Genomic DNA, 25,689 nt, shown 5'->3' with positions numbered 1-25,689 from the left:
GCAAACGTTTCCAAAATAGGAAAAGGAAAATTGAAAACCGAGGTCAATAAAAATCAATCCTGTGAGACCAGAAGTGACGAGACGCAGTGGAAACATCCCGTAACCCTCCAACCAAAACCAACCAGCAACCACAACAGCAGCAACAATTCCCAATTCTTCCTTCCCGTGTGCAGCTGGCAGAAGTGACATCAGAGGAGGCAAAACCCTCGCCGCTGTGAGAGACGGCTCGTTAAAACTCGTTAACTCAAACAACAAAACACAAAATGAAGCACAGAAACGTCACTCTGACTGTGTGTGTGTGTGTGTGTGTATGTGTGTGTGTGTGAGAGAGAGAGAGCGTTGTACCTAATTAGCCTGTCTGATGCAACGTAAAGCTGAATCCTGAAATACCAACAGGGTGTGTGAGGCGCAGCCATGAAACCACACACATCTGTTTTTTTAATTGATAATCAATAGGGACGTGTCTCTACCGGCAACACTTACTGATGATCAATACTCACACACACTCACACACACTCACACACACACACTCACACAGGAGGAGACACCTGTTAAAAAGCAATTAGACGGAGCAGATCTGTCTCCCCTGAATCTGTATCCTCGTAACAGCAAAGGAGAAAAGATGAAGACGAAGATGAGAGGAAGACTCTCCGAGTACTGCAGGAGATGAAGAGGTGAAGAGGAGGTGAGGAGGAGGAGCAGTTTGTGAGGATAAAGGGGAGAGGAGAGATTTAGTTGTAAAGTCAGTGAGCGTCTCCTCGATCACAGCGTCTGATGTCTAATGATGAACAAGACGATCGATACGTCACCTCTAACTCCTGACAGGGGCACCGCACACACACACACGTGTGTATTTATATCCTTGTGGGGACCTCTATTGACATAATGCTTTCCCTAGCCCCTTACCCTAACCATTCAAAATGAATGCCTGACCCTGACCCTAAACCTAACCATAACCTAACTGTAACCCTGACACTAAAACCACATTTTGAGCCTCATAAATGCTTCAAACTTGTGAGGACCGGTGAGTGTGTCCTCACAAGTCACTGTTGGTTCTCACAAGTGTAGCAGAATGCAGATTTCGGTCCTCACAAAGATAGCTAGACAGGAACACACAGTGAGAGTGGGTTTTTCTGCTCCTGAGTCGAGGCTCGTATGTTGGGTAACAAACGTGTTTGTTTATATCATCAGTCACATGATTAGTTTCATCTCTGAGTGTCTTGTTTGCTCCGCCCCTTCCTCTGTGTTTGAATCATGCTTGTCACTACCCGATCCGTACCGGAAACCCGATCCGTACCCCGCATGCGCGAAAGGTGTCTACTTCTGGTCGAAGCGTTTTACAATAGTTACAGGTCAGAGTATCTGTTAAGATGTTAAGAATAACAAGTATCTCTTAAAATGTTTCCGATAATGAAACATTTAATATAATGTAGACAAAAACAAAAAAATAAAAAGATAGTGATGGATCAGTGCTCCCCGATCCTTACTGCGCATGTGCAAAGTCGGACCGTACAAATCGGGTCTACCCGATCCGTACCGCGCATGTGCAGGGGTTTTCTTCTTCTTCTGTTCGTTTAATGGCAGTTTACTCCCCAGTATAAGAGGATACTGCCACCTGCTGACTAAGCGAATGAACCCTATTGTAAACTGAATTAGCGTCATTACAAACGTGTGTTAAATTTGATTTAGTGATAGTCGAGTGTGTTTATGCTTGTCTGTGTGGAGAGGATTGTTGGAATAGTGATGATGATGTCCGCTATCACTGTCAATTGCCAGTAAACACTTCATCTGGCTGCTGAATCTTCACGTGACATATTACAAAGTCTGTATTATTAACTCTGTAATTAGGCGCCATTCTTCTTATTTTACGGCGCTGTTGTTCGGGGAACGCTCTCTGTTGAGGAGAAAAGCATGAATTTGTTTGTATACGGATTATCCATAGTTTAAATGTCCCGGTAGTCGAAAAGGAGGCAGAGCTGTTGAAAAATGCTAAGAGCTAACTGGGCGCTAACCGTGTCATTCAAATATATTGAATGTCGCAATGCTGGCAAAGAGAGGAAGTGACGCAAGATTTGCGCATCCGGGGTACCGATCGGGTTTCCGGTACGGATCGGGTAGCGACAATGCTTTCTGTTTGCTCCGCCCCTTCCTCTGTGCTTGAATCATGCTTTCTGTTTGCTCCGCCCCTTCCTCTGTGCTTGAATCATGCTTTCTGTTTGCTCCGCCCCTTCCTCTGCGTTTGAATCATGCTTTCTGTTTGTTCCGCCCCTTCCTCTGCGTTTGAATCAGCTTTCTGTTTGCTCCGCCCCTTCCTCTGCGTTTGAATCAGCTTTCTGTTTGCTCCGCCCCTTCCTCTGTGTTTGAATCATGCTTTCTGTTTGCTCCGCCCCTTCCTCTGCGTTTGAATCATGCTTTCTGTTTGCTCCGCCCCTTCCTCTGCGTTTGAATCATGCTTTCTGTTTGCTCCGCCCCTTCCTCTGTGTTTGAATCATGCTTTCTGTTTGCTCCGCCCCTTCCTCTGTGTTTGAATCATGCTTTCTGTTTGCTCCGCCCCTTCCTCTGTGTTTGAATCATGCTTTCTGTTACAGACGTATTTATCCAGCACCAAATCACAACAGCAGTAGCTTCAAGGTGATTTAGGCTGTACGGTAAAGACCCCACAGTAACAGCTCACAGTCGTTTTAAGAAGCCCTGACCTGCAGCCGAGGAGAAGGAGTCCATCTTCAGAGTTTACTAACTTTTAAACACAAAGTTCGACCCCTCAGCTCTGCTCACTGTCCCGTCTCGTCTTTCAGAGCGTTTGGATCTTTAAACACTTCGTTGTCCTAAAAACACAGATTTGGATTTTTCTCTGTCATAATCTGTTGTTTTTGAAGAAGACGTACATGTTTTCAAATGAATTAATCGGAGTTGTTGGTAATTGAATGATTATTTCCGTATTAACATCAACGTGTGTATACGCACAGCTAATACATGTAGGTGGCTGCTGTGTGTCTGACACTTTTATACAAATCCTGGTTAATTAGTCTTTGTTTATTTACCTGCCCCCCCCCCCTCCCCCTCCCCCCCAGGTGACTCTGCCAGTCAGCCATATTTGCGCTTTCTGTGAACGGCGTGTTCGGCAGTGAAACAGCAGCAGATGGTGTGTTCAGGGTCACACTCTCCACTCCGTGACTGTTTCCCAGGAAGAATAAAATATTCAGCTACACTTCATCTCTCCATTGACTCCCATGCATTCATACATTTAACATTTAGCCGGCCGCGGCCCTCTGGGGGCCCAAACATTATTCTGCTGTCAGTCACCCTGAAACACGGCCAGTAATGAGATTCCATCCAAAACCAACCTGCAGCATGAGAGGGAAATCACACCTACGCCCGCTAAATGATTGACAGCCCATCGTCCTCCCATAATCCCACGCTGCAGACACCAGAGACCCTCACAGACAGGAGATTGTACCCCCCAAAAAATTTTCTCACATCAGGTATTCAGAGCGAGAGCGTGTAAAGATGAGAGCTAGTTCCATCACCACCATCATCAGCAGCTACAAACAGGCAGACAGATCGACGGCGAGCTTTTTAAAGATGTGAACGTGACTGAAGATCATCGCATTAAAATGTTCTCACAGTCGGCGCTCAGAGGGGGATCGTCCCATCATCGTGACCCTCCAAAGCTCTCAGAACAAAGAGCCAGACGAGGTTCAGCCTGTGGGCTGGGCCCCTTTGGAGGCCGTGAGGGGAAATAACCTGCACAGAGTAATGGTTTACCGACGGGAACGCCACAGGATGCCTGACGGAGGAACAGTAGGCAGAAATCAGGTCACTGGTCTGAAACTACGCCTTCAGAGGATGAAGCAAAAACATCTGGGAGGGGAAATGTCTGTGCAGTTCTCTGTCATCCAGGTCTGGATTATTGGACTTGACTCAGAGGTCCGAAACTAAGTGATGATCGCAGAAGTAAAAATGTGAATCGCTGCATGCAGAAAGCAGAAGGAAGCTGCAGCTCTGCATCCTGTCAGACAGTCGTCATGTTTGCAGATGATGCTGCGCTGTACGTGACACTGACAGGTATCCTGCACCGACGGCTGCGTTCACCGACAGCAATAAAAAACGGACTCACGTCATTGTCTCGTTTACTGAAATGTGCTGTTTTATATAAAAATCAGACACATTTAATAACAAGTTGTCATTTATTGACACGTCACAGTGAAGAGTGTTTTTCTGTTTTAAATCAGCTTTAAATACAGCGCACACGTACGAGTGAAGAAGGAGTTACAGAACACGTTAAACAAAGCAACTGTATATAATAATAATAATAATATGTTTTATTATTATTATTGTTGCTGTCCAGCTTCTGTCCTAATAAACTGAAAGCAGTATGACCCACATTTAAGATATTTTTTATATATATTTTAAACGTTTGCTTAAAAATGGAAGCTGGAAATGAATGGAAGAGATTAATTTATTCAAGTACATTTTCTAACCTTTAATGAGCCAAAAATCTGTGCGTGTTAAAAGACTTTAAACCCGTGGCTGCATCCTGCTTTTATTTTATGAATCTTCGGACTGCGTGGCTTTACTTCCTGTCTTTGTCTTCCTTTGTGACGGCCCACACTGCGCTCACTCCGTTCACCTGTCAGTTTTTGGTGCATTTCTCTTTCCTGCCTCCTCACAGTTCAGTTTTGATGTTCCCTGTTTATGCGCCTTGTAAATTAACGCTTATCTTTAAAGCTGCGTTCAGCTTTTAATTTTAATTTTCAGCAACACAAACAAAACAAAAATAACCTAAAGAGCAGATGTTTGTGTTGGAGCAGCTCGACATGCTGACAGAAACCAGCGGTGGGTTCTGGAGTGAAGGAGAAGAAATGAAATGCTGCTGTGTTCGTTTTCTTGAAGTGAGAGCGAACGAATCGCAGTGTTTGTGCTCTCTCTGCAGTCTGACCCTGACATGTTTCCTGTTCACTGGACGCCGCCAAAAACACAGGAGACCTTCCCATCATGCATTTCAGCTGGCAGAGGGAGAAAAAAGAGCTGCTGTAAAAATCTCCACTTCTCTTTTCAAAGAGCTGCTGCAGTCACATCCATCCCTCCATCCATCCATACTCCCCCCTCCTCCGTCCACAGGGGAGAGGGGGAGGGAGGATTGAGATTAATACTCAGGAGGAGGACAAGAGCTGAGGAGAAGGAGGAAGAGGAGGGGGAGGTGAAAAGAGAAGAGCATAGCGTATGATTCCTCATGGGAGGCCAGGAAGGAGGGGAGGGGGAGGAATCTGAGAGGAGGATGAAGAGGAGGCGCAGGCTCAACCACATCAGCCCAGTAGCTCCACACGTCATCCTGTTTGAATGATTTAAAGCTGAGCTGCATTTAATGTTCACCTTTCATTAGCCCTTAAATTCACAGAGCTACTCAGCGTGAATCGCGCTCCCGCCGCACATCATCAGCACGTCCGTGTCACAGCTCAGTTCACTTTTATCGATGTGGCACCAACAGTCACCTCAGGGGGCTCTGCACTGTAAGGGAAAGCCCCAACAACAATGAGCAAGCACTTTGGCGACAGGGGGAAGGAAAAACTCCCTTTTAACAAGAAGGAACCTCCAGCAAAAGCAGGCTCAGGGAGGGACGGGGCCATCTGCCGAAACCCTGAGGAACGCCAGCATGAACCTTACTGTATGACTTGTTACAACAAGCTTCATTCATACTGTGCTGCTGTGATGTCACTACAGGTATGCTAACCTGAGCCTGGGTAACTGACCAATAAACAAACCCGACCAGTCTGCTGTTTTTCACTGTGTGTGGCACCAAACCGCCTCTTCATCCAGATGTGAAACCAGCAGGTGGATGAACAGACTCACCTGAACGCAGCAGATCAGCTGATGTCTTTCATCACATCCTGCTAATAACCTTCCTGCAGGGGGCGCTATTCAACCTGCAGCTGTGTCTGTGACTCGCTGGTGCTCTGATCGAGAATCTGCCGCTCGGGCAGAAGACAACCTTTAAACGTACGTAACAAGGCTGACAGGAATGCGCCGCGTGTCATCGGTGTCTATTTGTCTTTCTTGCATCTGCTGCGTGTTTGTTTGCGAGCGCACAAACAGTCTGACAGGCACGTGTGAGTGCGTGGCGCTTCGTATCTGTTACCTGTCGATGATGACGGGGTCTGACGGCGTCTCGTTCCTGTTTCCACAGCTCTTCTTATCGCAGCAGCGGCTGACACGCACACAGAGACAAAAATGAAAGCAGACCCGTCAGTCACTGCAGAGCCTCGTATTTCTTTCAGACAGCTCAGGTGAGACACCTGCACACGCCCGCTCTGTATGCAGGGAACAGGCTCCATCAGGGCACAAGTCACCGTGGACGTGAGGATACCGCTCTCAAACATCAGGACTTTTATTTGAAGCAGAGAAGAAGAACTACTCGCGGCCTTACCTGCACATGATCTCGTGCGTCAGCAGAACTCGGCACATCTCAGGGTTTTTGTCCTGGCCTTCATAGATGATTGCCTGCACACACACACACAAACAGGTAAAGTGAAGATCACCTGCTGCGCTTCATCGTGGCCCCGCCCACTGGCCTGCAGCAGAAACAGCTCCATTAAAGCCGGTTTCATTCGTCTCAATTAGAGCTCATTATTAGCGATTAGCCTGAGTGAGAGTGAGCGGGACACAAACATTTGATCCTCTGAATGTTTCATTACAGCTGCAGCCTGCAGATATTCACATGAAACAGCTGGAACCAAGCGCATGAAACGCCTCTCTGTCACGGCGAGCGCCGGCTGGCGGCTCGCTCATTTAAGGGCGCTAATTGAATGAGTCGTAGGGTTCAAACGCTGCTGCTGCTTTTCATTAGAGACAAAACTGAGTGACCCGGCTGCTGATGGAGCGCTTCCCTATCACACAGGGACCACGCCCATCGGCGCCTCCTACAGACCACAAACGATCCTCGGTGCTGATGGAGCACCGCCCCCCGTCTGGCCTCAGCTACAAGCCTGGCTTTACACGGACACAGAAACCGACACGGGACGTAACAGTGTCCATCTTTTCCAACCAGTCAGGATGAGCCTGATCGGAAAGGAGCAGGCGAGCGTGACCACACAGAGCTGACAGACACGTGCTCGCCACTTTCCCGCCATCGTTTCAGACGATGAGGAAACTGCTCAGACGTGAAGGCGGCAGATGGCAGTGGCTCCTCACTCTCTCCGATCACATGTTTACTCTGGAAGTGGCGTGCTAGCACGAGTCTTTAACAGCTGATTTATTGACACTCAGAGACAAATGCAAACAAGCTGTGACACGACGTTAGATCAATCTCTAATCAACTCAACGCAGCGGCGACCGAGCGCCATCAGCGCGCCGATTCTCAGGCGCCAGTTTAACTTGGAAGTGTCGAACAAACGCGAGCAAAGTGATCAACAAAATCAGGAGGAGGAAGAGGAGCAGGACGAGGAGGAGGAGGAGAAAGAGGAGGAGGAAGAGGAGGAGGAGGAAGAGGAGGAGGAAGAGGAATAGAAAGAGGAGGAAGAGGACGAGGAGGACGAGGAAAAGAAAGAGGAGGATGAGGAGGAGGAAGAGGAAGAGGAGGACAAGGATGAGGAGGAGGAGGACGAGGAAAAGAAAGAGGATGAGGATGAGGACGAGGAGGACGAGGAAAAGAAAGAGGAGGAAGAGGAGGAGTAGGACGAGGAAAAGAAAGGGGATGAGGAGGAGGACGAGGAAAAGAAAGGGGATGAGGAGGAGGACGAGGAGGAGAAAGGAGGAGGAGAACGAGGACGAGGACGAGGAAAAGAAAGAGGAGGAGGAGCAGGAGGACGAGGAAAAGAAAGAAGAGGAGGACGAGGACGAGGAGGAGGACGAGGAGGAGGGGGAGGAAGACAAGGACGAGGAAAATAAGGAGGAGGAGGAGGAAGACAAGGACAAGGAAAAGAAAGAGGAGGAGGACAAGGAGGAGGAGGACGAGGAAAAGAAAGAGGAGGAGGATGAGGAGGAGGAGGACGAGAAAAAGAAAGAGGAGGAGGAGGAGGACGAGGAGGAGGACGAGGAGGACGAGGAGGAGGACGAGGAGGAGGAGGAGGAGGAAGACAAGGACGAGGAAAATAAAGAGGAGGAGGAGGAAGACAAGGAGGAGGAAGAGGAGGACAAGGATGAGGAGTAGGAGAAGGAGGAGGACGAGGAAAAGAAAGAGGAGGAAGAGGAGGAGGAAAAGAAAGAGGATGAGGAGGAGGACGAGGACGAGGACGAGGAGGAGGAGGAAGAGGAGGAGGAGGACAAGGAAAAGAAAGAGGAGGAGGAGGAGGACGAGGAGGAGGAGGAGGATGAGGACGAGGACGAGGAGGAGGAGGAAGAGGAGGAGGAGGACGAGGAAAAGAAAGAGGAGGAGGAGGAGGAGGAGGACGAGGAAAAGAAAGAGGATGAGGAGGAGGACGAGGAGGAGGAGGAAGAGGAGGAGGAGGAGGAAGACGAGGAAAAGAAAGAGGAGGAGGAGGAAGTGGACGAGGACGAGGACGAGGAGGAGGAGGAGGAAGAGGAAGAGGAAGAGGAAGAGGAGGAGGAGGAGGACGAGGAGGAGGAGGAGGAAGAGGAAGAGGAAGAGGAGGAGAAATAGGAGGAGGAAGAGGAGGAGGAGGAAGAGGAGGACGAGGAGGAGGAGGAGGAAGACAAGGACGAGGAAAAGAAAGAGGAGGAGGAGGAGGAAGACAAGGACGAGGAAAAGAACGAGGATGAGGAGGAGGACGAGGAAAAGAAAGAAGAGGACGAGGACGAGGAGGACGAGGAAAAGAAAGAAGAGGACGAGGACGAGGAGGACGAGGAAAAGAAAGAAGATGAGGAGGAGGACAAGGAAGAGGAAAAGAAAGAGGAGGAGGAGTAGGAGGAGGAGGAGGAGGAGGACGAGGAGGACGAGGAGGAGGAAGAGGAAGAGGAGGAGGACGAGGAGGAAGAGGAGGATGAGGAGGAAGAGGAAGAGGAGGAGGATGAGGAGGAGGAGAAATAGGAGGAGGAAGAGGAGGAGGAGGAAGAGGAAGAGGAAGAGGAGGAAGAGGAAGAGGAAGAGGAAAAGAAAGAGGAGGATGAGGAGGAGGAAGAGGAAGAGGAGGACAAGGATGAGGAAAAGAAAGAGGAGGAGGAGGAGGAAGACAAGGACGAGGAAAAGAACGAGGATGAGGAGGAGGACGAGGAAAAGAAAGAAGAGGAGGAGGACGAGGAGGACGAGGAAAAGAAAGAAGATGAGGAGGAGGACAAGGAGGAGGAGGACGAGGAGGACGAGGACGAGGAAAAGAAAGAAGAAGAGGAGGAGGAGGAGGAGGAAGAGGAGGAGGAGGACGAGGAGGAGGAGGACGAGGAAAAGAAAGAGGAGGAGGAGTAGGATGAGGAAAAGAAAGAGGAGGAGGAGGAGGAGGAGGAGGAGAAGGAAGAGGAGGAGGAGAAGGAAGAGGAGGAGGAGGAAGAGGAGGAGGAGGAGGAGGAGGAGGAGGAGGAGGACGAGGAAAAGAAAGAGGAGGAGGAGGAGGAGGAGGAGAAGGAAGAGGAGGAGGAGGAGGAGGAGGAGGAGAAGGAAGAGGAGGAGGAGAAGGAAGAGGAGGAGGAGGAAGAGGAGGAGGACGAGGAGGAGGAGGAGGAGGAGGAGGAGGAGGACGAGGAAAAGAAAGAGGATGAGGAGGAGGAGGAGGAAAAGAAAGAGGAGGAGGAGTAGGAGGAGGAGGAGGAGGAGGAGATGTCTATCTGAAAGTCGGCCTGAAACTCCGACACGTCGGACCGCAGCAGGAAGAAAAAGACGCTCTTATTGTGAAACGCCTGATTCTTCTGCTGGAGGTTCATTGATCAGATAAAACAATAGTCACTGCTGTTATTGATCATTCTCCTCACACATGCTGATGATCAATAATCTCACCTGTTTGGTCATGGAGTCGATAAGGCGGACGTACAGGTCCTGCTCCGTCCTCACTCCTGCACACAAACCAACAGTCAGGGTCAGCGTGAGCGAGCAGAGACGCTGTGCTGCTCATTAAAACAAGCGCACCCACCGTTACTGTAGAGCAGCTGCAGCTTGTAGTGGATCCCGTTGTTGGTCTTCTCTCCCGTCGGCTCCTGAAACAAAGTCAGGAAACAAACTGAGGCGTGGGTGCGTTTGGTTTCTCCACCTGATGTGACCAAGCAGAAGTGCTGCATGTTTTAGTGCATTAGAGTGCGCTGGTGTGTAACTTTGGTGAGTCCGTATATTTCAACCTTTACACAAGCGCACACGTCTGAGATGAAGCTGCTGCATAAACAGAGGGGGATATTTAACCTTAAACTGATTTACTGATTATTCCAACCACACGTTGTTTGCTCGATGCTGAAATGAAGCGTCAGCTCCTGCATTTAGAAAACATCCAAACTTTTGGAAATCGGCCGTAAAACCAAACGCACCTATCAGCTCTATTCGGGGCTTTTTTTCCCTGCTTGGTGAATCGGGGCCACATTCACACTGCTCTGTCTGCACGGAGCCGAAGCTGCTGGGCTGATAAACATGAATCAACCTTCGGCACAGATGCGACTGTCAGAGGGAAAAACTGCTGCATTAAAATGACGCAAACTGCATTTTATTGTGTTTCCTGTGCACACTGCTGCCAAACACACCTGTCACAGGTGCTGTTGTCTATCATACCACTGTGGACATGCTACGGTGCTGGAGCTGTGGTATCAGTTTGATGAACGAAGCCTGAGCTCGGGACGCGGAGCCGACGGTCTCAGCTGTCCAGATAAATCTGCATTTTTATTTAAATGTAAAAAATATGAAGTGAGGTTCAAATAAAAGCCACGTGTGCGATGCTGATAAAATCAGCACTACTGTTTCACTCGAGTTCAGCCTGAATGGCAGTCGCAGCGTTACGGCGTCTGGCAGAGGGTCTCCTTCCTGTCGGGATGCGACTGAGTCTCTAAAGTTCAGATTCCGTCATAAGGACGAGAGCGTCTTTGATTTCTGTCTTTGCACACTGTGCGGTGTGTTTGTTTTACGTCCCAGCTCCTCCCCGCATCCCTCTGGGTCTCACCTTCTCCTTTTCCACAAAGTCGACGTAGGCGGTGCGTTCGATCTCAACGGGCTGACCCTGGCGGTCGTACAGAGCCAGCACGAAGTGGAAGAAATTGGACTTCCTCAGGTTGGACGGCGGCTGCTTCTCAAAGTGAGCGCGAGCTAACCCCACCCCGCTGAAAAGCAAAGAGATGGACAGAAATATAAAAGATGCAGGACACAGAGGACGAGGTCAGGTTTATTATTGCAGTCGTCACAGAGCTTCCTGCAGTTTTCTTTGTGTTTCTCTGTCACGGTAAAATATTTCACGTCTGGCTCATGTGCTGAAAAACAGCGTGTTACAGTAAAACGCACAAAGTGCTTTAAATCCAGGAAAACTTCCTGAAGATGAACAAGGTCAGATTAGGACTCGCTGAAGAAAAACGCAGGTCAGACGTGATTAATCGCAGCTTCACGCAGTCGTCAGGCCGAGAAACACATCACAGATTCACCGTATCAAAGTCTGAACGATGAACACACGCTCAGCCTCAGCACAGACACACTTCATTATACTGCAGCAATAATACAGCATTATTAGAGCTGTAGTAAAATTTGTGTTTAATTTAAATAAACACGTTTGAGTCGACTTTGTGAAAATATCCAGAAGGTTTTCCTCGTTTCACGGCGAGAAGGCGACTGTGGAAAAACCAGCTCGGCACTAAAAAAAGAAAAATTCACATTTCACGAGTTTAATCTTAATAAATCAGGTGAAACATTTCTGTTAAAATTAAACGCTGCAGGAAAACCTGCACGATGCAATTTATTCATAAACGTGTGAGGATAAAAATCTTCATCCTTCACCAAACATGCTGCACAACTTTAAACAGTCACATGGACGCAGCTCCAGGCGTTTAACATGTTAAAGAGAGAAAATCAGATTCACACAAACTGTGAATCACATGCTCGATTTATTAATATTCATGCGCAGAAGTCAAACTGCAGCTTTGACCTCGACCGCAAACATCATCGGAATATCTCGCAGCGTTAAAGCCGGACGGCAGCGCACAGACGAACATGCTTTCATAGAAACAAGTCGTGCTTTTAATCTGAAATCTTCAAAATGTTAGAAATGTTTTTATGAGAATAAACTTGAATTTGTCGTTTATGTCATCAGGAACTAAAATCATCGTGTCAGGAAATCTAACGAGAGAATTTTAAAATATTTCTAATAGTTTTTGTTTCATTTTTAAAATTATTTAAATGAATTTTCTGCAGATGTTCAGATGAATTTAATTCTTTTTGTTCTATTTTTGAACATTAATGTTTATTTTCTCAGAGTGAAATGATTTTTGTGGATCATCCTGAATAAACTTTGTGGTATTTTCCATTGTTGTAATGCAGAAACAGAGCCGACGGCTGAAGCTGCTAACGATGATAAACTGTGACGCTCAGCTGCAGGGCGAGCTCAGACCGCTGCCGCCGCCGACCCGCGCCTCGTTTATTACACGCGGCGCTTTAACCCCAAACCTTCGACGGCATCCAGAGAAACATGAAGTCAGTCTGAGGAAAAATAAAACGAGCGGCTCCTCGGCTCAGACAAACGTTTCACTTTGGGAAACAAACACAAGGAAAAGTCTTTGAGTCAAACTCTGAAAATTTAAAGATCAAATAGGAATAATTTGGAGGATTTTTGATAAGTGTTTTTATTCACTTTAAATAACTCACATTTACAAAAACATTTCCCTGTTTGTCTGTGAGCTGCAGGAATATTCCTGAACTTCAGAAACATTTTAAAATCTTATTTTCAATCTGTCTGAGCTTCAGAAACATCTAAATAATAAATTTTTCCCTCCAGCAAAATAATAATTATCTTTCTGCTGAAGATTTAAAATTAAAATCTTTTCTCTGAGCTGCAAATTTTTTTTCTTTCGAGTGAAATAAAACTGCTGTGGGTCCGTTGGGACTACAGCTCCCAGAGCCCCTGCGGGGTGGCGGGCAGTTTACCTCTGAGCAGCCGTGTTGGCGTCCACCACACCGGCCGAGTGCATCCAGGAGCGAACGGCCAGCGGCTCCTCCTTCATGTTGGCCGTGGCCCCACGGGGCAGGTTGTCCTGGATCCCAAACATCTCAGGGGCCCGGATGCTGCGAGCGTCGCTGCTGCAGCTCAGCCGCAAAAACAAGAAGAAGAAGAAGAAAAAGTCCAGCAGAAAAAATGTGATCTACAGGACGGAGCGAGGCTTCTGAACGGGCGACATTTTCTTCACCCGCACGTCGAGGTCTGAAACAAGGCGGCGAGGATGAAGAACAACGAGGAGTTTAAAATTCTGCAGAACTTTTCGTCTGATTTGCAGATTTAATTCAACTTTTCAGGGCAGAAAATTTTTTAAGTTTTTAAGAAGGTTTTTTTTTTTATTCTTGATCATCAGTGACAGAAAAAAAGGCCGGAGGAGGAGGAGGAAACGAAAAAAGAGAAATAAAATCCTCAGAGGACGAGAAAACGAGGGGGAGAACAGCCGGGTCCGGACGGCGAATCAAGCAAAGTGTCTTTTTTCTTTTCCCCAAAGAGAGGAGGAGAGAGGAGGTGGGCTGGGATGGAGGGGTGAGGAGCGGAGGAGAAACTCTCAGCCCTGCGGCCCCACAGGACTGGACGGCAAAACCCAAAAACCCCACGGGTCTTCCTCCTTGCTGCTGACGACATCACGGCGGGGGTGGGGCCTGGCCTTATAAGGACGGGAGAGGTGAGAGACGATGTGTGTGCGCGGGTGTGCGAGAGCAAGATGAAGAGAGGGAGGAGGGGGAGGAGGGGGAGGAGGTGCCAACCAACCAGAGAGAGAGGTCTTGATCACCCCATGCTCTCGCTCTCTCTCTCTCAGTCTGAACTGGTTCCTGTTTATCGCTTCGTGTGGTTGTGATGAAAATCCGCTCACAGATCCAGTCCTTGTGTCCTGGGTCTGTTATCAGACCCCGAGCCGGGTCAACGGGTCCCTGATGGTCTCTGTGGGAGACGCTCAGGCCAGACGGAGGCTGGAAGACCAGACCGAGGTCAGACTCCCGTCCAGGAGGTCAAAGTGGAACGACTCCTGACCAGAACCTGAACAGCAGGGTCTAGTTCTGGTTCCAGGTCCCATCCTCATGTTTCTAACACAGCAAGTGTCTTCTGTGACTCAAGTTTGTGACCAATCTAAGCGCCGGCGGCACGAGGCGTTCGGTCACTGAAACCTGGGTAACGTGAAGCCAGCACAGGTTAAAACCCCTGAGCTTAAATAGTCTCGAGCTCAATCGCCACACAGCGCTGTGACCTGGACACAAATAGGTTTGCGCTTGTTTTTCCCGTCTCAGAGGCGACTGCTTCAGAAATCCAATTATCTCTGAATCCTAATCATCTCAATCGATCATCTCCGTCAGTAAATGTCCAATCAGCCGTCACGGTGCGTTCCTGCGTCCTGCGGTTCACTGAGAACAATCTTCAGTTGTCTGATGCTTCCTTCGCTTTTGTCTCTCGGCTGATTTTCATCACCTTGGTCAGAAACTTCCTCTGAGATGATCTGACTGTCAGACAAGAAGCGAGGCAGGTTTTTCACAGGCAGCCAGTCTTCAGGGGCGAAGGCCTCCGAGGCTCCGAGGGGTGGACCGACAAGCAGAGGAAGGAAACGAGGAGGAGGAGAGAAAACCCATCTGCACACATGAAGAAGAGGAAAGACACGAGGAGGAGAATGAAATTATTTCCAGGAAATTCAAAGTGAAAATATGATGAAGAGGAGCAGAAAGGGAAGAGGAGGTGATCTTTCTCCAGGATGAATGTGAGTGACGAAAATTGTAAATGTAAATAAAAATTTCAGCAACTGAACGACCAATTAATTTAATAATAATTGATCAGCCTGCAGGTTCAAATTTAACAAAGTGAACAATGAAGAGTACGGGCAGGCTGGGTGGGGGTGGGGGTGGGGTGGGGGGAGGTCGCTCTTTTGGGACACATCCCGACCCGCTCGCCCAGAGAAAACAAAGGGGGGATGGACGCAAACACCCCCGCTGCTTCACTTCCACATCAGCTGATGGTTTTTAATTTTTGATTAAAAATAACTTTTTGTTTTTAATTTAATTTTTGCTTCTTCCTCCTGTGGATGAACTGTTAATACGGACGTTCAGTAATTACATTAGAGACAGAAAATGATCCTTTAAATGACATAAACATGAGAAAATCGAGTTTCTCTTTTCTTTGAGCTTGAGAATAAAGACGGAGCGACGGTGAGGAGGGAAAAGATTTAAAGCGAGGCTGTAAATGTGGGAGCAGAGGTCAGCAGAGACGCACTCCTGTTTCCACTGTGAGCTTTTATTTAAATGTGCTTTTATGATCTGATCTACATGAAGACAAACTCGGTTAGGGTCCGAGTCCATTCATCAACCACAGGCGACCGACCCTCGCGCGCTCGCGCTGATGGATGCGATCACTTATTCCCCACATGTGACTTCATTATTGGAGCGTCTGAAGCCGCGACAGCGGTCTCACCTCTCAGTGATCAGCTTATCAGCATTTTATCAGCTTAATGTTTTTTTCTCAGAAGAATCATTTAAATGTAGGATTAAACAGATGAATCCAGACTGAAGCCTGAATTCATCTTTTTGTTTGTGCCAAAATTAAAATTAGCTTTTTATATTTTCTTTGAATGAAAAATGTAACATTGTCTGTTTTATTTTATTTATTAATCTGAGTGAAATCATTGGATTTCTATCAGATTAGTTAAAATATGTGAATTTAATCATTTCAAATCAACTCAGACATGTCACCTCGTTTCTTCCTCTTTCTGCAGTTTTTCGTTGCGTTCGCTGCCGAGGCTCAGCGCTGCAGCGAGCGTGTGTGTTACAGCCCCTCTGTATTGTGTGTCAAGTGTTTCCTTTTGTGTGTGTGTGTGTGAGATGCTGGGAGCACTCAGCACACACACACACACACACACACATTTGCATTTAAATAGCGACATCAACCAGCGTTCACGGCACAAACCGGCGGGTTTCCCAGATGTCACAGCAAAGTCAGATGGCCCAGCTGTCTCTCTCTCACACACACACACACACACACACACACACACAGCTGACTCTGTAAAAAACACTCATTGGTTCATTTGTTTAGCCTAAACTACAACGGCAACTGAACCCGCAGCCTGAGCAGGTCTGATCTGAGTGTTTCCACCAGCAGCTCTCCTTCACAGGAACTCTGGATCTGTGCAGCTTCCTGCTGATCATCTACACGTCCAGGACTCGTCCCAGGACCAGAGCAGGTGATAACACAGACAAACCTCTGCAGCAGCGTTAGGAACATGAATATAACGCATGTTTAAATCTGTCTGTGACGTCTAAACATTTTAACTCACCGTCTAAATTTCAGTAAATTGTGACGGTTCCAATTTTTCACACGTGCAAATTTTTGGTTCTTTCCAGTTTTGTTTCTGCTGCTTTTATGATCGTCTAAGCAGACGACTCTCTGCACACCTGCACCTGTGCACACATCAATACCTCCGTTTTTTCCAGTTTTATTTAAATTGTTATCGCAGGCTCATCTCAAAGATTCAGTTTTCCTCAAATAAAACATCTGCAAACATCTTACATTAAGTGTTGCCTTCGGTCACCTGTTTGTGTTGGGATCTTACACAGCCACAAAATAAAAGACCACGTCATGTCAGGTTATGTTATCACATTTTTCCAACATTATTCTGACTTTGTTACCTTGTAAAGTTCATTTTATCTTAAGAGATGATTTCTGATCACTCAGCTTTCAGCACGATTTCTTCTATTTGAATGAAAAGAGACGAGCTCGGCATGAACGAGCCAGTGGCTCGAGTCTGACATCGCCCGCTGTGGATGACGGCATCACCGAAAAGAAGTTTGCGAAGCCTCGGGTGAGCCGCGGTCAGTTTGAAGATGGCAATAAAATCAAAGACAATAATGTATTAAGCCTGACACTAAACCTGAGCTCGTATTGTCTCGAGCGCCTCACATCTCAGCTGATCCAGTCAACCAGAGTCTCAGCTGTCAATCAAACTGCTGACTGCATCTGATTGGATAATGGCTGACAGTTCTCCTTTAGGTTCTCAGTCACACTCTGCCGGCTTCAGCTCGACTCCTCAGTGTCCTGTCATCACTGACATTACCCTTTATTTTTTATCCGCTCGTCCCCATTTCATCTTTTATGTGGGCTTTTTCTCCTCACCTTCTCCTTTCTCCTCACGTCTCCACTGTATTTTATTTCAATGTGTCTCTATTGTTTGACTCTACTGCAGGTACTGAGGGAGTCAAACAAAAAGAGGACAAAACAGGAGAGAGAGCAGAAAAATGGAAATAAAACGAGAGGAAACAAAGCGCTCGACCTTCAGCACCAAACAGAAAAACACTGTGTGTGTGTGTGTGTGTGCGCGCTGCTAAGGGATTTCCAGGCATCCCAGTTCAGGGAATTCCCTCCATCCCAGCAGAGACTTGGGTGAGCGAGGAAAGAGCGACACCAGAAGGAGAAAGTGAGGAAACGTTTCAGCTGAGAGTCTGAAATGATTCAGAATAAAGTCAGAGCATCATTAAAGACACGAGTCCAACAGCAGAAACCAAATCAAACTCCACAACACGAGCCATGGAAAATAACCCCAAACTCACCTTCATCATCAGCTTGGTCCGTGACGAAGACTGCACAGATGAGAATGAAGCTGCTTTCTGCTACAGAGCAAAGACACTGATTGGTTTATTTATTCAGTTCAAAGTTACAAAAGAAAAGAAACAATAGAAACAATAGAAACAGTAGAACAATGATGATGATGACGGACTAAAAGGAAAAACAGCAGAAAGAGGCTTCAGAAGATCTAAATCATGTTAACAGGAAATAAGAGCTATTCATTATTATTATTATTATTATTATTATTATTATTATTATTATTATTATTATTATCATTATTATTATTATTATCATTATTATCATTATTATTATTATTATCATTATTATTTATATCATTATTATCATTATCATTATTATTTATATCATTATTATCATTATCATTATTATCATTATTATATATATCATTATTATCATTATCATTATTATCATTATCATTATTATTGTTATTATTATTATCATTATTATCATTATCATTATCATTATTATTATTATCATTATCATTGTCATTATTATTTATATCATTATTATCATTATTATCATTATTATTATCATTATTATTATTATTGAAGGAATTACAAAGTGAAGCAGAGTTTCATGCAAAAAACCAAACTGTGATAAAAGAACAGACATGAATAATAATAATATTAAACACTTTATAATAACTGGTGTTAATAAACTATATCACATTGTTCATTTTTATAAATATATGATTTATTGTGAGGACACAAAAATGAATTTAGTGTTTAAGAGTGATCCAGAGTAGGAGTGGGGTTTTGATGATCGATTTATCGATTAAAATCGATTCTGGCTTGGATAACATGATATCGATTCATTAAAATCCTGAATCAATTTTTTTTATATATAAATTTATTTTGCCCGAAACGCCAGAATCTCAGGTTAAACCTCACAAAATTTCAACAACCACCAAACAGCTAAAACAGTAAATGAGAGCAGGAACACGGATTCTGCACAGAGACGTAAACACAAAACGCAGACCCGCCGACGCATCAGAATCAGTGAGATGTGACTTTCTCACCGACGGCACGGACACGGTCAGAGCTGAAAGCCGACAGCTCGCTAATTCTGATCTGTCGGCGGGTCTGCACTTTGTGTTTACGCCCTTTTTGCTGATTCTAAAGCTGTTAGTTTGATCTCTCCCCAAACAATATTGACCGAACCAGGAGCAAAAGAAGATCCAAACTACGCTTCACATAAACATCGTCATGAATTCACTCTGACTTTTGCTGTTTTGCTTCCAACACGATAAAATCACACTTCATGCACAGCTCTCTCTCTCTCTCTCTCCCTCTCTCTGTGTACTTCAAGAACCATTTCTGCTGTTCAACAGGCTTCTGAACAAATTTAAACTTTTTAAAATTATGCAAAATGCAAAACGCCGTGTCTCTAATAAAATCGCTGTAACTTCAGAGGTAATGTTCATATGTTGATTAATGGTTTTCTTTTGTTTTTGATCTACTGCAGAATATTTTTATAAAATCCAGGCCAGGAAAATCTCCTTCATGTTTTTCTGTGTTTGATCCTCAGTTACTTTGACACAAAGGCCTCTGCTGTGATGCTCACACCTTTGATAAAGTCTCGCAAGTGTCAGCTTCCTTTTTATAGATATAAAAATATGGAAATGTACTGATGCATGATCTGAATTATATTTCTGACTGTCTGAGGCAAAATTTCCCCGATTTAAATAGAATCAAATTGAATCGAATCGATTCTAGAAATCAGTGACGATACCCAGCCCTAATCCAGAGGAACTATGATGCGTCCAGCTGACAGAGGTGGAGACGAGATGGTGTTACATGAAAACACAAAGAACACACACAGCATGAAGAGGACGAGCAGCTGCTGTGCAGGGAAGCAGGCCGGGACGTTTCCTGAAACTGATGTGTGAAGGACTGTGGAATCTGATGAAGACGTTTCATTGATTGACATTTAATTTCAAACATTTAAATATAAATAAAGCCAAATAAAATCCACTGCAAACAGAAAAAAAACCTGTTCTTCGTCCCGTACTCTCTGTGAAAACTCCTCTTCAAGTTTCAAACAAGTTCAAAGTTTAGCACTAGAATACAACAGTGTGGCCATGTTGTTCACGTTTGTGCATCGAAATAAAACTGCAGACAAAACATTTGGAAACATAACCCGATTAAATCCTCATTCGTCCCAGCACAAGCCCCCCGTGTCCTGCACCTCAAAGTGGGAGGTGACGGTTTGTAATGATGTGATCAGCTTCAGGACCACTCACATCCTCTTTTCTTCTTCAGACATCGTATGAAGAGCTTCACATGAAAAGCTGATCAGCTGATATCACTGCTTGCTGATCCCTGCAATTTAAAGTTTAAGTCAAAGCTTCCCCTTCACAATAAAAGTCCCCATCTCTGTCCTGATGAAGAGGACAAAGAGACATTCAGAGGACGAGTTAGCAGGATGCAAACTGAGGACAGCCTGGTTTGGACATCTGGACCTGCCATTCACAGCTGCATTCATTAACCTCGCTGTCAATTCATTAAAGAAGCGTCAACTTCCATTAGCAGCAATTAAAGATGCACACACACCGTAATCAAGCCTGATGGGCAACGCGCATGTCAGGCCAGACTGAGGATCAGTGACCTCACACACAAGGTGGAGAATTTTAGAACTATTATTATTGATTACATCATTACTTCAACAATAATAACAATTATTTTAATTGTTATTTAAGTTTGTTAAAGCTATTGAATACATTCATTCATACTCTTTAAGGTGCTGTGGGTGGTGTTTGTGAGGAGACATTACGCCCCCTGCTGGACAAAAACTTTATTTCCTCTTCTCCAACATCATGAGCTGTAATTATCTACACAAATTCCCAAATGTTTGTTTTTAAATCTAAAACAGAAAGTCTGTGTTCAAATAAAGTATATAAACACCAAGTTTATAAACACATCATTCAACTGTCAGACGAGAAATCCCAATCAGGTGACCCTCTATGAGCAAGCCCTTTGACAACTGTGGGAACGAAAAAGCCTCTTCCAACAGGAAGAAACCTCCAGAAAAAAAAACAAGGTTGAGGGAGAGGCAGGGCCATCTGCTGCGACCAGTTGGGTCACAGGTGGAATACAGGAAAGAAGCATACTGTGAAAGCCAGAGATTAATAATCAGTAGCGGTTGTTGTTATGGGCGACACGGGCGGTTGCCCGGGGCGGCGAACAGGCTAGGACCGCCACTGTTAAGAATAACTAATGATTCACTGCAGAGAGGTCTATTAACACATTGTGAGTGAAGAAGAAACAACCAGTGCATCATGGGAATCCCCCGGCAGCCTACACCTATTGCAGCATAACTAAGGGAGGATTCAGGGTCACCTGATCCAGCTTTAGCTATATGCTTAAGCAAAAAGGAAAGTTTGAATCTTAAAAGTAGAGATAGTGTCTGTCTCCAGATGATTTTACAGATTATATTTCAGTCAACTTTAGATTTAATCTCTTATAATCTTGTGATATTTTGTGAACTTAAACTAGCTATAATAATATTAAGGTAGAAGAATAAAGAATAAAGAGAAACAGGATTACAATACTGTGAATGCATCACAGCAAAGCAGAACTTTCTACTGAAAAGGGGTGAAGAAGCTGAAATATGTGCTGAAAAGTAGTTAAAAAGCTGAACTTTCTGCTTAAAAGAGGTGAAGAAGCTCAATTCTTTGCTAAGAACTGATATTCTGCTTAAAAGGGGTGAATAAGCTAAAATGTGTGCTGAAAACAGTTGAAAATGTTAAACTGTCTGCTGAAAAGAAATGATGCCATGGCTGAGCCATCGAACCCGTCCCTCCTGCTCTGAAAACGGCTGCACATCTCACTGAGCTAAAACACAGCTCACCCCAGCGAGCTAAATGAGCAAACACACTTGTAATTTGGTCCATTTATTTTAATGGGGCAAAAAATTGCATAAAAAGCCTCACGGCATTCATAAAATAAGGTAGAAGTAGAAAACGTTGCATTTCCTCCGAAAATGCAGTGTGAATGCCGTGTAGTGGAATCTGATGAAAACAGCTGAAGAAGTAGAACTATCTGCTGAAAAGAAGTGAAGAAACTGAAAATTCTGCTGAAAAGAGGTGAAGAAGCTGTAGTGTTCACTGAAGACAGCTTTATTTAAAAGGGTATACTGAGTGAGTGTCATAAAGCAGAATGAGTGCGAAGAGGGAAGATGTGCTGCAATACATGCCTAAATTTGTGCTGAAGAGAGGTGAAGAAACTGAACTTTCTACAGAAAAGAGGTGAAGAAGCTGAACATTATGCTAAAAAGATGAAGAAACTGAACTTTCTACAGAAAAGAGGTGAAGAAGCTGAACATTATGCTAAAAAGATGAAGAAACTGAACTTTCTACAGAAAAGAGGTGAAGAAGCTGAACATTATGCTAAAAAGATGAAAAAACTGAACTTTCTACAGAAAAGAGGTAAAGAAGCAGAACTTTCTGCTAAAAAGATGAAGAAACTGAAAATTCTTCCTAAAATGGGTGAAGAAGCTGAAGTTTGTGCTGAAAAGAGGTTAAAAAGTTAAACTGTGTGCTGAAAAGAAATGTTGGCAAGCTGAACTGTCTGCTGAAGAAGAAGTCTGAATTGTAATGAATTAGCAAAAATATTAAACAAGCAACACAATCAGCTGAAGAAAAGCTGCACAAGCTGAAGTTACGTAAGCTTTAACTGTCTGCTGAAAACATGTTGCCATGGGCGAGATTCGAACCCGGTTCGCCTGCTCTGACAACGGCTGCTTATCTCACTGAACTAAAGCAAGGGTCATGCTGGGGAGCTAAACTTTTAATGTGGTCCATTAATTTCAATGAGCCTAGTCTAAAAAGATTAGAGATGAATAGAAACTAAAGTGGCACTTGAATACCGTGAAATATTTGAGCGTAACCTTGACAAAATCATTATCTGCTATGTTTCACACCAACTACAATCAGGTGGAGGGTAACATAAAAAAAGTCAACAGCACCTACAAATTTTTACTCTAGAATTCAAATAATAAAGATGAACGTTCTCCCAAGATTGCTATACATGTATCAATCACTCCCACTTCCTATACCTCAAAGTAAATTTAAAATATGGGACAAGATGATCTCAAGGTTTATATGGGATGGGAAGAACCCCAGAACAAGGTTAACAACATTGCAACTCCCGAAGTGTAAGGGAGGGATGGCTTTGCCTAACCTAAGGGAATACTTTTACGCAGCCCAATTTAATCAATCCAATTTAACCGAAATCATAAAAACATTACATAATTCTAATAAATTAGCAGACATGTCGATCAAGCAAAACAGTCAGCTGAAAAAACAGCACAAGCTGAAGTTCCGTCAGCTTGTGCTGTCTGCTGAAAACACGTTGCCATGGGCAAGATTCAAACTGCCATCCAGCTCTGAGAATGGCTGGTCATCTCAATGAGGTAAAGAAGGCTCATGTCAGAGAGCTAAATCGCTGATCGCACTTGTAATGTGGTCCATTCATTTCAATAGGGTAAAAAAAATTGCATAAAAAGCTTAATATTTCAAAAAGTATAACAGTTATGAGCAGCAAAAGATATAGCAGGAATTAGCAGAAAAACCTAAAAAAAAAATTAGGTGACAAGAGCTGAAAACTTTCTGCAGAAAAGAGGTGAAGGAGCTGAATTTGTGCTCAAAACAGGTGAAGAAGCTGAACATTCCAGTGAAAAGAGGCAAAAAAGCTAAAATGGATATTAGAAAATTTGCTGAAATCATAAAAACATTGCAAATTTGTAATTACTTGGCAGAAATAATTAGGCTGCACAACCTAAAGTTCTGCCAGCTTGAAGTATCTGCTGAAAACATGTTGCCATGGGTGAGATTTGAACCCTGGCCTCCTGCTTTGAGAACGGCAACTCATCTCACTGAGCTAAAACACAGCTCATCTAAAACCAGTGATCACACTTGTAATGTGGTTCCATGCATCTAAATGGGCCAAAAAAATGTCATAAAAGCTTAATATTTCAAAAAGTATAAAAGTTATGCACACTGAAAGATATAGCAGGCATTAGCAGAAAGAGCAGAAAAACTGAGGCAGTAGTTAACCAGCAAAGAAACGGAGCAACTAGAATAATAAGGTAGAAGAATACAGTTTAAAGAGAAACAGGATCACAATAGTGCGCCTCAGGCATTCACACAATTAAAGCTGGTTCTGCACTCTCTGTGATGATCTGATGGTGGCTGTTGGGACTGACTTTAAACCATCTGATGGAGTATGTCTCCATCTAGTGGAGAGACACGTAATTACAGGTGGAGAACAACAATCTTATTTTGGCAGCTGGATTCACAAACACAGACATGAAACACGCAACAAAAAAAGGGGGGGCAGCTTCCAGTTTGGATTCAGGAGAAAGACACTGTGATGTTTACAGATATTTTATTTTGAAAAGGTCGAATGTAAGGCGGAAGGAAGTTAGTAGGAAGGGAACGAAAACGTTAGAGGAACAAGTTAGCGCTGCAGACTGTGTTGCTGCTGCAAGCCTGAGAATTAAAGACTGGAACTGAGAAATACTGAAGGTGTCATCATTAATGTTTGAGGCATGCAAACATTACAGACACTATCTCTACCTTTAAGATTAGGCTTCAAACTTTCCTTTTTGCTAAAGCATATAGTTAGGGCTGGACCAGGTGACCCTGAATCCTCCCTTAGTTATGCTGCAATAGATGCAGGCTACCAGGGGATTCCCATGATGCACTGGGTGTTTCTTCTTCACTCACTATGTGTTAACAGACCTCTCTGCCTTAAATCCTACTTGTTATTAATCTCTGTCTCTCTTCCACAGCATGTCTTTATCCTGTCTTCCTTCTCTCACCCCAACCAATCACAGCAGTTGGCCCCGCCCCTCCCTGAGCCTGGTTCTGCTGGAGGTTTCTTCCTGTTAAAAGGGAGTTTTTCCTTCCCACTGTCGCCAAAGTGCTTGCTCCTTTCTGATGACAGATCCTACTCCATGACACCTATATTTTTATTTGTGCATCTCTGCTTAATCAGAACTACTACTAATAAATGCATGAACTAGTTTTTCAGCGTCACTCTGAGACAGGATATTTCTAACTAAGAGTGAACGCCAAGTGTTAAAACAGGTTCACATGGAAGAGGCGGGGCTGTCAGCATCTAACCAATCACACATACGAACAGGTGTCCTGGAAGGAGAGTGGTTAAATTAGAAACATATGACTGTGTGTGTGTGTGTGTGTGTGTGTGTGTGTCTGTGTGTGAGAGAGTGTGTGTGTGTGTCTGTGTGTGTGTCTGTGTGTGTGTGACAGACTAATCGAGTGACTGATTAAAGACCAGCTGTGATGTTCTGAGCTGTGGGTCTGATAAACAGCTGCTCTGCATTAGGATCAGATTTTCATGCTCACAGAAAACTGAGTTCTGTAAGATAAAGAATAAAATTCTGTTACTGATCAAACACAAAGACTTCAGACCTGCTGAGCTGAGGGAGTGGTGACGCAGTTTCCTGAGATCTGATTGGTCAGTATGGGTGATTTCATACCTGCTGATGTTCACATAATGTTTTACGATTGGTCTTTATCTTTAATTGTAGATTTAAGTTTGGTGCTGGTTGTTGATAGTCACCATCACACAGATGAGTCAGCTGATCGATGAAGATTCAGGAAACATTGTGTCGACTTTCTGGTGAAGTGAGGGCCATAGAGGCAGCCTCAAACACAGAGGAGGGACAGGTGAGTAAGGAGGCCCACAGGCTCCCCTGCCTCTGAGTGGGTTAAATACCTGGTTACAGCTCAGAGTGATGTCACCTCGTTGGCTGTCTGCTGTCACATGGGAAAGCTCACTGAGAGCGTTGGAGGTCCTAGACCCCCAAACACCTTAGTGCTGATGAAGAGGAGGAAGCTCTTAGCCATTTGTCTGGTCTCTGTTTGCAGCTCCGTGTCCAAACCTCGGCGCTCTCCTTCCTGTCACGTGGATGTTACTCCTCGCTCCTTTACCTCCACTGAGACACAGAAATAAAGGATTTACAGATTTCGCCTCCTGCTGAGACACCTGAAGTCAGACTCAGCTTCCAGCAC

The 25,689-nt window shown here is 44.8% G+C and overlaps 1 protein-coding gene across 4 annotated transcripts in view; it reads right to left on the bottom strand.

Annotated features, from left to right (window-relative positions):
* ebf3a (EBF transcription factor 3a) overlaps positions 1-13,632 on the bottom strand; it is a 59,017-nt gene extending 45,385 nt beyond the window's left edge. For all 4 annotated transcript variants that reach the window (XM_087844994.1, XM_087844996.1, XM_087844995.1 and 1 more), the window contains exons 1-6: positions 12,986-13,632; positions 11,022-11,178; positions 10,014-10,077; positions 9,881-9,936; positions 6,425-6,498; positions 6,137-6,205 (exon numbers count right to left, since the gene is read on the bottom strand). In XM_087844994.1, coding sequence (XP_087701120.1) covers positions 6,137-6,205; positions 6,425-6,498; positions 9,881-9,936; positions 10,014-10,077; positions 11,022-11,178; positions 12,986-13,107 — 542 coding nt within the window. In that variant the 5' untranslated portion in view covers positions 13,108-13,632. The remainder of the gene's footprint in view (positions 1-6,136; positions 6,206-6,424; positions 6,499-9,880; positions 9,937-10,013; positions 10,078-11,021; positions 11,179-12,985) is intronic.
* Positions 13,633-25,689: the final 12,057 nt, after the last annotated feature.

Source organism: Neolamprologus brichardi, chromosome 8 (assembly GCF_056152115.1).
Source record: "Neolamprologus brichardi isolate AB-2024 chromosome 8, ASM5615211v1, whole genome shotgun sequence".
Classification (NCBI taxonomy): Eukaryota; Metazoa; Chordata; class Actinopteri; order Cichliformes; family Cichlidae; genus Neolamprologus; species Neolamprologus brichardi.
The sequence above is the reverse complement of the archived record's forward strand: the minus strand, read 5'-3'. Positions and strand labels throughout refer to the sequence as shown.